Source organism: Octopus bimaculoides, chromosome 3, assembly GCF_001194135.2.
Source record: "Octopus bimaculoides isolate UCB-OBI-ISO-001 chromosome 3, ASM119413v2, whole genome shotgun sequence".
Taxonomy (NCBI): domain Eukaryota; kingdom Metazoa; phylum Mollusca; class Cephalopoda; order Octopoda; family Octopodidae; genus Octopus; species Octopus bimaculoides.
The window spans coordinates 10,576,863-10,588,114 of NC_068983.1; the positions used below are offsets into that span (position 1 = coordinate 10,576,863).

The following is an 11,252-nucleotide window of genomic DNA, read 5'->3' on the forward strand; positions in this document are numbered from 1 at the left end:
AGAGAGAGAGAGAGAGAGAGAGAGAGAGAGAGAGAGAGAGAGAGAGAGAGAGAGAGATGAATGTTTCCAACACTTTAAAATTTTTGATCACTCTTTGATCAAAAATTAGTCTATGTTGGCATTTGATTTCTCCATAAAACAGAACAACAAATTACATTGGCCTCTAGATGTTTTGTTGTTTTCTATGGATATTAGAAGATTTCCAGAATAATTACTTTAACCCTTTAACAGTCAGATTACTCTGTCAAATGTGATGCTTAGTTTATGCACATTGTTTTCAATTAATCATACATTATCTTGTAGCTTTGTGACTTCAGTTATGTGAGTGTATATTTCTAGAATGACATTGTAGCACAGGTGTGAGAATCACATCTGGCAAAATTTGAACATAGAACAGGTAAAATATTTTTTCCATTCACCCCTTTGATACCAACCAGCCTAAGATCATCCCAGTTTTTATGACACTAAGCAGGTAAGTTCTGAAGTGTTTATATTTAAATTGTACCATTCTATAATTTTACGTATGAACTTTCTGTTAAATTATGTTCTAAACAGCAACTGAATAAAGGGAAATTTAGTTATTTTACTGAACACCTCTGAATCCTTGATTGTCAAAATTAGATCTCATCATTTATGTGTTTCAATAAAAATATTACGTGACGGCACCACCGTTCGAGCGTGATCGTTACCAGCGTTGCCTTCCTGGCACTTGTGCCGGTGGCACGTGAAAAGTCATTCGAGCGAGATCGTTGCCAGTGCCGCTGGACTGGCTCCTGTGCAGGTGGCACGTAAAATACACCATTTGGAGCGTGGCCGTTGCCAGTACCGCCTGACTGGCCTTCGTGCCGGTGGCACGTAAAAGCACCCACTACACTCTCGGAGTGGTTGGCGTTAGGAAGGGCATCCAGCTGTAGAAACTTTGCCAGATCAGATTGGAGCCTGGTATAGCCATCTGGTTTGCCAGTCCCCAGTCAAATTGTCCAACCCATGATAGCATGGAAAGCGGACGTTAAACAACGATGATGATGGTCACATCCCTCTTTTTCAGGTTCATACAAAAAAAAAGAACCTAAACCAAATGCCTTTTGAATTCTTTGCAGCATTTAAAAATATCAAACTTTTCTATGAACACCTTCTATGGACCAACTGTTACCATTTTTATTTTATTGAAGTAATTTGTTTTTTGCAGCTGGATATAAATAACTCATCTGCTGTTTTTATTGCTATTGTTTTGAGAGGATTGCAGTTCCAAGGCAAGGGTAGAGGCAGCAATAAAGGAAAAAAATAAAAAAGGACTTGGACATTTCAGTCAAGTGCTGAGTGTAGAGGGAGATGGAGAGAGGGTGGATGAAAGGAATACAAAACAATTTCAGGCCCATTTACACTGTTTGAAGATGTTCATTCAGTTAGAGTCAGAAGAGACTATCTACAGTAGTAGTAGTAGTAGCAGAAAGAGGAGGAAAGACTAATTACATTGAGCATGATTAGATGGGAGTGACATACATAGTATTGCTGTTGGTGGTGTGTCCTAGGTCAATTCTAATCTATGATTAAAGGTGTTCCAGCCATGACTATCTCATCTTTTTCCTTCCCAACTTGCTATAATATCGCAAGAACTAGATAATCCAATGTCCCTTTATCCAAGTAGGGTGTGATGTATGTGAGAGAGAGAGAGAGAGAGAGAGAGAGAGAGAGAGCGAGAGAGAGAGAGAGAGCGAGAGAGAGAGAGAGAAAGAGAGAGCGAGAGAGAGAGAGAGAGAGAGAGCGAGATTTAGCTGTTATTTGTAGTATATCAATCACCACATAGAGGTTCCTTCACAGGTTCTCACACATGGAGTGCTTGTGGATTTGATCACATAATTGCAGCAGATGTAAACATGATCTAGATTACGTCAGGGTTTCCTGAGTTTTGAGCACACTGTGAGGTATCATAAGCTAATAATTTCTACCATTAATTTGGATCATATCAAACCATGTGAGTGAAAGTGGTTTGGACTCTACCTGTTTTTGGTTAATAGACTTAACTACCCAGTTGAACTCTATCACCAATTGGCCCCCTCATGCTTCAAGTGGAATCCAACTGCAAAGGGCCCAGAATTAATTATAATGCCAGGGCCTTTTTTTTCTAAGAATGTTGGCCTTCTGGAAATCCCTTCATGTATATGTCCTTTTTGCAGCTGTTGATTGTGCAACAGATTAAAGTTGCACATTAAGGGTGTCAACCTCACCTGTTTCAAAGAGCCTGCAAAGGACATGAATACTGTTACATTCTTTAGACAAAATTAATGGGGAAAAACCCTCAAAAAAAACATGAAGGAAGTAATGATAACAAAGGAGTAAGAAGATACAGCTAGCTAGTTAATATTCAAGCTGTGTAACAGGATATGAGGAAATAAGATAGTTTTGTGTAGGCATATATTCTTCAAATCTGTCAACACTTTCAAAAGAAGGCACAGCCTTACGTCAACTAGTTTTCACACAAAAACTGCAAAAGGAAATATCAAAAAGACTGTCTTCGTGACTTACAACATGCATGTGTACATACAGGTGTGAGCAGACAAGTGTAGCTGATGTTTATAATTGTTAATCAATGATTTATGAGCATGGAGGTATTGAGCAACACTGCTATATTTTTTGACTTTACGATTAGAATCCTTTATATCTTAGCATCTGTTACAATAACACACAGACAGACAGACAGACACACACACACTACTTACTGGCACTCTGTGTATGACTAAAAGACTTGAGGCAATATTAGAAGACACTTGTCAAAGATACCACACATTGGGATTGAAGACCAAACTATGTGGCTGCAAGGCAAGCTTTGTAACCACAGCCTGTGTCTATTTATTGAATTGTCATCATCATTCAAACTTCACTTTTATAAATGGATTTATGAATGAAAGTTTGGTAATTGCACTTATTTCCACCATATGACACTTATTATTGCAAACATGTTTTAACTAACCTATACTATACACACACACACACACAAATACATTCATATATATATGCCTCGAGCTGGAGCTGTAATTCAAAGGGGCCAGCCTTGTCATATTCTGTGTGAGGCTGAATGTCCCTGAGAACTACGTTAATATTATGCATGTCTACGGAGTACTCAGCCATTTGTGAGTTAATTTTATCCTCGTGTGGTAATGAAAAGTGAAATTGACAGCCAATATTTGTTGTGTCCTATGTAAGAACTTTTCTTTGGATTTATGTATCTACTGTCTCTCTCACTTCCTTTGTGCCCCTCTTCTTTCCCACCACTTTTGATTTAACAATGTGTGTATGTATCTATGTATCTACTTCTGTTGCGATGTGATAAACATTTAAAAATGCAAAATGAACACTGTCACCACTCATTGTCTCTTTCACTTTTTCCCTCTTACTTCCTCTCTGAAACATTTAAAAACATAAAACAAACGCCATCGCCACTCACTGTCTCTTTCACTCTCTCTCTCTTACTTCCTCTCTGTCCTCCTCTCTCTTGCTTTGCCACTTCTTTGAAGTGCGATGCACACAGCAGGTACGTACAAAAACAAAAAGTTAGCGTATTAATATCATTGATGATGATAGCGAGACAGCTGGGTGTGAACCTGGCTATTATTAAATTGGAATTTTTGCTATTTTTGTCATTGTTAAGCTATCACAGACTAAAAGATTATTGGTAACAGGATGAGATTAGATTGACTTATGCTCAAACTAGTTATCATTCCTAAATATCATCAAGTGGAATAACAGTGGAAACAGCAAATATAACATACTTACATAAGTAAGCCAGAAGAGAACCTCAATAAATGGTTCAAACATATTGTCACCAAATGACTTTTTAAGCACCAGAACTGTTTCTGGAGGTTCTGACCATTTTAGTTTCTGTCCTGTTTGTTCCGGAATTGTTCTGGAAGATAAAAAAAAAAAAAAAAAAAAAAGAAACCATAAAATCAGAAAGATTGATAGAGCACAGTATGAAATTAATATAAAAGGGTTTGGAGTGGAATATTAATAAGAATTTAACGACTTGGTCATGAATTCATAGTGTCTAGCATTGCGATATAAAACTAATGTTAATGTACACATATGTTTTATGATTAATGTTTACAGCATAGGCACAGGAGTGGCTGTGTGGTAAGTAGCTTGCTTACCAACCACATGGTCCCGGGTTCAGTCCCACTGCGTGGCACCTTGGGCAAGTGTCTTCTACTATAGCTTTGGGCCGACCAAAGCCTTGTGAGTAGATTTGGTAGACAGAAACTGGAAGAAGCCCGTCATATATATATATATATATATATATATATATGTGTGTGTGTATGTGTGTGTGTGTGCTTGTGTGTCTGTTTGTCCACCCAGCACCGCTTGACAACCGATGCTGGTGTGTTTACGTCCCCCGTAACTTAGCGGTTCAGCAAAAGAGACCGATAGAATAAGTACTAGGCTTACAAAGAACAAGCTCTGGGGTCAATTTGCTCGACTAAAAATGCGGTGCTCCAGCGTGGCCACAGTCAAATGACTGAAACAAGTAAAAGAGTAAAAAGCATAGTGATATAAGTCCAATCACAATAGAGACCACATGTTATATGATTAGTGTTACAAGAGCAAATGCAATATAGATCATATAAATGTTATATTAGTGTCCAGTTTTGATAGTAAATGCAGTTGAATGACTAATGTTTATTTATTCTTACTGAAAGAAATAACCAGAAGACAAGACATTCATATTTAAGTGACAGGTAGGATTAAGAAAGATGTTGGTTTGTATTTAGGCAAGAAACAACAGCTGTTAGTTTGTAGGAGGGTGTATTGACCAACCTGCTCATAGGTTGCCAGATCAAATCCACTTCAGGTACTTTGTTATACTTCTCCTGGGCAGAAGAGTACTGTCAACATCAGCTCAATTAATTTAGTTTTCTACAGAAGTGTGTGGGGAATAGGAATGAGGTCATCTGGAAATGTGATGCGACTTGCAGTAAGCCAGGCCTCCTATTCAAGGGATGATTAATTTTTTATCCACCTATGAAACCCTAGAGGTAAGCATTTACTCTTAAAATTGCATAGGGCTTATGAGTTTATGAAGCATTGGGGGAGAGAGATAGATAGATAGATAGATAGAGAAAGAAAGAAAGAAAGAAAGAAAGAGTGTGTGTGTGTGTGTGTTTTCCCCAAACTATGAGTTAATGGGGTTTTATTTATATCTTGTAAATGTTGTTAACAGCTGATCTTTGACATTTCTGCTGGAGTATTGAATGTTTGTTCCCGAGGGTGTTACTGAAACTGTCAAATAAGATGTTGACATCTCCGTGTGGAAACACTCTAAAGCTGTAACAGTTTAAACAAACATTACTTCTTGCTTTTGTTGTACAGTTAGAGATATTTGTAGTAAATAAACAAAAACATATGAATTGCTCACACAAAAGTAGGTAGGGGACATTTGTATCAAATTGAAGACAAATAATAACTAAATAATTTAGAACTGCATATATTTGTTGTTGATTAAATTTAGCCCTGATCAAGCAGACTTATGGTCTTAGGTCTTCCAGCCATGACTGCCTCATCTTATATTTAGACATTTATGTTTTTATTTTTTACTTGTTCCAGTCTTTGGACTGTTGCTATGCTGAGACACCACCCTGAAGGGTTTTAGTTGAATGGTCCTTATTCTATCAGTCTCTTAAGCTGAACTAAGTTACAGGGACATAAACAAACCAACACCAGTTGTAAAACAGTGGTGGAGGACAAACACACACACACACACACACATGATGGGCTTATTTTGGGTTTCACCAACAACCAAGTCCACTCACAAGGCTTTGGTTGACTCACAGCTATTGTAGAAAACTAGGAGCCATGCAGTGGGACTGAACCCAGAACCATGTGAATGGAAAGCAAACTTCTTACCACACAGCCACAAGGTCTTTCAATTTTTTGAGGTAATAGGGAAGAGTTAGCTACTATTTCTAGCAGGTCAAGGACCACACATGTTGGTTCATTTATAGTTGTGTTTAGCCCCAGGTCAGCTCTGATTAAACAAACCTATGATCAAAAGTGCTCCAACCATGATTAATCCAGCTCTTGTCTAGACCAGGGGTTCTCAACCATTTTTTATCTATGGATCCCTTCGAAATACTATTTTATTCTGGTGGACTTCAATAACCATTTGATGTTTAAAAACTAGTTAAAAAAAAAAAAAAATTCTTTCAAACTCCCTATTTCATTTTTCACACATTAACTTAGGCAAAGAAACCTGTTTTCTGCAATACATACCAATACATATATCTAAAGTAAAATTTTTTCAAGGGCCCTTAAAATACTATTGTGGACCCCCAATTTACTATTTGGTTGCATAACAATCTTATATGGACCCTGGTTGAGAACCACTGTTTCTAAGCATACATAATCTAATGTATCTGGGGTTTTCTCCTTTCAAAAGTAGTAGTTTGATTTGAAGCAAGATCTAGCTGCTATTTCTAGCAAGCCTAATGTTTATTGGAGGCGCAATGGCCCAGTGGTTAGGGCAGTGGACTTGTGGTCATAGGATCGCGGTTTCGATTCCCAGTCCGGGCGTTGAGAGTGTTTATTGAGCGAAAACACCTAAATCTCCACGAGGCTCCGGCAGGGGATGGTGGCGAACCCTGCTGTACTCTTCCACCACAACTTTCTCTTACTCTGTTTCTGTTGTGCCTGTAATTCAAAGGGTCAGCCTTGTCACACTGTGTCACGCTGAATATCCTCGAGAACTACGTTAAGGGTACACGTGTCTGTGGAGTGCTCAGCCACTTGCACGGTAATTTCACGAGTAGGCTGTTCCGTTGATCGGATCAACTGGAACCCTCAACGTCGTAAGCGACGGAGTGCCAGCAACAACGTTTATTAAATATGAAGCTGGGGAGCTGCACCGGATCAAGTTGATAAAGTGTTAGATGCCTGTGTAACAGTTAAACTATGCTTATGATTAGAATCCCATCAGCTGCTCTGAATGGTAGCGTGTTGCATTAATATCCAGGACAATTATGAACAGTCCAGTTCATCTGTGAGTAAATAGGTTGATACAAGCAGGAGAAATACTGCGTTAGCTCTGATGAGTATTTTGTTAGTTTGGCTGCTGTTTAGCTTCTATCTTCTATAGCGTGGAGAGAGAAATGTATTTTGATGGGTTTCCTTGATATACCTCAGGAAACATTTAATGGGTGATGGAACACACTGTTACCACTGTTATATTTAATGGATTTTTGAACACATGCTCCCTTATCGGCAAGTATATCTACAACTATGTAAAACAGTAGAACCTATGGCAACTAGTCACGATCTACATGGATAAATAGGAAGCACATTAAATTCACAAGGTGAACTAATTTATAACATTTTACTATCTACGGTTATAATAATAATACTAAGCTGACAACATGAATAACAACTGGAAAACTATTTAGTTAAGGCAATAATTTACTATTTACAGCTATAGTTATTAATTCTTTCTGCAACAGGTACAAGATCTGAAATTTTCTAGGTAGGGGTTAACTGATTATGTCAACCCTAGTGCTCAACTGGTACTTAGTATATCAATGATGAAAAGCAAAGATGACCTTAGTGAAATTTGAACACAGAATGTAAAGCCAGAAGAAATGCTGCCAAGTATTTTGTCAGGTGTGCTAACAATTCTACCATCTCATCACCTTTATAATTATAATTATTCATCATCGTTGTTTAACGCCCGCTTTCCATGCTAGCATGGGTTGGACGATTTGACTGAGGACTGGTGGACCAGGAGGCGACACCAGGCTCCAATCTGATTTGGCAGGGTTTCTACAGTTGAATGCCCTTCCTAATGCCAACCACTCAGAGAGTGTAGTGGGTGCTTTTACGTGCCACCTGCACAAGGGCCAGTCAGGCGGTACTGGCGATGATGGCCAAGCGGTACTGGCAGCAAATAAAATATGACTGTAGTTTATATCATCTTTATCATTATTGTTGATGTCGTGTGGCCAGAAGTGAGTCACTACTGTTCTAGCAGAGGCAAGATCAAAAGTGTTCCAGCTATGACCATCCCAACATTTTTCCTAGGTACAGTGAACCCAAAGTCATTATTATCTAATGTGTGTTTTCCTGAAAGACAAAAATATATCGGTCACGACAATCTTTTTTTTTCTAAGTATATCTAGGACTACATTATCTATAGAATTCAGACATTTTGCCTAACACTTATTATTCTGGCAATTTCACACTTTAACTGTGCTCAAAAGATGCAGGCATGGATCTGTGGTTAAGAAGCTCACTGTGCAACCAAGTGGTTTTGGGTTCAGTCCCAAAGTGCTGCACAATGGATAAATGCCTTCTACTATAGCCCTGGGCTTGCCTATGTATCATGAGTGAATTTGGTACATGGAAACCATATAAATATAAACAAGGCACACAGAGCTGTGTAAGGTAATGTAGTGAAAGCATGCAATAAAATGAAGACTCTTGAAAATATCATTTTATTGGGCCACAGGTGTCCAAGAAATTGAGGACAAAATAAGTATAAAATGCAGAATGGAGTTTATGTCAAGTAAAAAAGAAGTCAACAAATACAAAAATCATAATAAAAATTTTAACAAAAGTCCTCCACTAGCAGGATGATCACCAAGATAAATTCAAGGGAGACTCCATGCAAAGCTGCAGATTACTCTGCCATGTTCGAGGCATCAAAAGACTCCTCTCCTAGTTCCTTACCTTCTCCTTCAGAAAAACATACTAAAGGTAGGCCCATTCAGCACCCACCTTTCATTATGTACACAAAAAGTAGTACCTTCCTCTTTAGTTTGATGATAATGACATAATAATAATAATGATAATAATAATAATAGTTGTCGGAGATCATGAAGGAAAAAAATGCTTTCTAATTGATGTATCAATACCAGCAGATGACAACGTTTCCCTAAAAGAAATAGAGAAACTTTTCAAAATACAAAGACCTGGAAATAGAGGTAACTCGAATGTGGAATCTAAAAAACAGAATCAATTCCTATCATAGTAGGTGCCTTAGGTAAGATAAAAAAAAAAATATTCAGACAAATACATAACAAAAACACCAGGACTTACAAATATATATAACATAGAGAAAATTGCACTACTGGGCACTGCACACATCCTACGCAAAACACTTTCAATACAGTAACCATAAGAGCATCACAGCAAACCACAGCACATACCCAAGGCACACAGAGCTGTGCTCGGTAGTGAAGTGAAAGCACGTTATAAAAATAAAACTACTGAACAATAATAATAATAATAATGGCTTTGAATTTTTTTGGCACAAGGCCAGAAGTTTCGGAAAATGGAGGGTAAGTTGATTATATTAACCCCTGTATTCAACTGGTACTTATTTTATCAACCCTAACAGGATGAAAATGTTGGCCTTGGCATAATTTTAACTCAGAACACAGAGACAGGTACGTGCTAACAATTCTGCCAGCTCACCGATAATAATAATTATCATCATCATCATCATCATCATCATCGAATTTGGGGTTTTTGAGATAAAAACAACATCTTACCGTAAATACATGTTTGCTTGCTTGCAGAAAACACTCTAATGATGTTTACAGACAGAGAAATGTACAGACAAAGACAGAGAGGTACACATTCAATGAAACAGAAAGTAAGAGAGAGAGAGAGGTGGGAGCGACACAAGGAAAGTAACAGAGACATAGACACTGAAACCAAGCAATAAAACACCAGGAAATAGAAAACTTGTTTTTTTAGCCAATGAATTCGGTGCAACGGGATTTCCTGAATGTATTTATTTTTTATCTGAAATATTAGCAAGGCACACCTAGCATTATAGGATAATTTACAAATAGATAAAAGGATCTGCAACTAAGAGGAAATCAAGTTTAAAACAAACACTTCCTCTGTTACTTGTCGGTTCAAATCCCACTCATGTCAACTTAGCCTTTCATCCTTCCAGGGTTAATATAATAAATTCCAGTCAAGTACAGAGGTTGTATTATAAAATACCCCCTTCCTCAAAATGTATGATCTTGTACCTAAATTAGAAATTATAATATTATTGTTGTTGTAAAGGCGGCAAGCTGGTAAAATCATTAGTACACTAGACAAAATGCTTCATGGCATTTTGTCTTTACATTCCGAGTTCAAATCCTGCCAAGGTTGACTTTGCCTTTCATCCTTTTGGGTTTGATACAATTAGTACCAGTGGACTACTGGAGCCAATGTAATTGACTTAACCCCTCTTCTCAAGGATTATTATTATCATTAAGGTAGCAAGCTGACAAAAATCATTAGTGCTTAACTGTATTTCTTCCATTTCTTTACGTTTTGAGCTCAAATCCTGCCAAGGTCAGCTTCGCCTTTCATTCTTTTGGGGTCAATTAAATAAAGTGCCAGTCAAGCACTAGGGTCAATGAAACTGATTAATCCCCTCCTAAAAATTGCTGGTCTTGTTTCAAAATTTGAAACCATTATTAATTATTATCATCAAATTTTTTTTCAGGTAGTAGATTGGCAGAATTGTTGGAGCTAAGGGCAGATAGTTATAACCCTTTATACTCTGAAAGCAAATCTTGTTGAGGTTAACAAAGTTTTATATCCTTCTATACATTAGACACAGATTTCACGAAGTGGGTACAGACACAACTGTCTTCACATGAGGTACTTCAAATTATTCCACTAAACACGACATTCCAATAAGTACAAGATCTCAATGACTTCCTCCAGCTTCCACGAAATCTCAACGACTCCTATGACTTCGATGAACTCTCAACAATTCCTATGGCTTCCATGAACTCTCAACCAATATGCTATTCTTTGTAAGAGTTTGGCTAGTCCATTCTTCCACTCGCACAGGGGTGTCAATAACTCTTGCCACAATATTTCTCTCTTTGAGATTTACTCCCTAGGGAAGTTTAATATCTCTTCCGTTTAGGCATTACTTTCAACCATTCTGTTTGTTTCCTCTTTCTTGTGCTGCTACGCCTGGGTTCATGACACTGGAACATCAAAGGTGTCATAGAGCACTTCCATCATCATCATCATCATCATCGTTTAACGTCCGCCTTCCATGCTAGCATGGGTTGGACGATTTGACTGAGGACTGGTGAAACCGGATGGCAACACCAGGCTCCAATCTAATTTGGCAGAGTTTCTACAGCTGGATGCCCTTCCTAACGCCAACCACTCAGAGAATGTAGTGGGTGCTTTTACGTGTCACCCGCACGAAAACGGCCACGCTCGAAATGGTGTCTTTTATGTGC

At 38.0% G+C, this 11,252-nt stretch overlaps 1 protein-coding gene and 1 long non-coding RNA gene across 7 annotated transcripts in view; one reads left to right on the forward strand and one right to left on the reverse strand.

Annotated features, from left to right (window-relative positions):
- LOC106884388 (NAD kinase) overlaps window positions 1-11,252 on the reverse strand; it is an 87,311-nt gene that overhangs the window by 31,498 nt on the left and 44,561 nt on the right. For 4 of the 5 annotated variants that reach the window (XM_014935741.2, XM_052966011.1, XM_052966010.1 and 1 more), the window contains one exon: window positions 3,775-3,904. In XM_014935741.2, the coding sequence (XP_014791227.1) occupies window positions 3,775-3,904 (130 nt within the window). Of the gene's footprint in view, window positions 1-3,774; window positions 3,905-9,533; window positions 9,647-11,252 lie in introns of those variants that run through there. The other variant, XM_052966012.1, reaches the window with a different exon arrangement.
- On the forward strand, window positions 164-11,221 carry LOC128247261 (uncharacterized). 2 transcript variants are annotated; one of them, XR_008263615.1, is made up of 3 exons: window positions 164-472; window positions 9,380-9,428; window positions 9,561-11,221. It is a non-coding gene; the product is annotated as an uncharacterized LOC128247261 (long non-coding RNA). The 2 variants fall into 2 exon arrangements; XR_008263614.1 differs by lacking the exon at window positions 164-472 and adding an exon at window positions 4,640-5,030.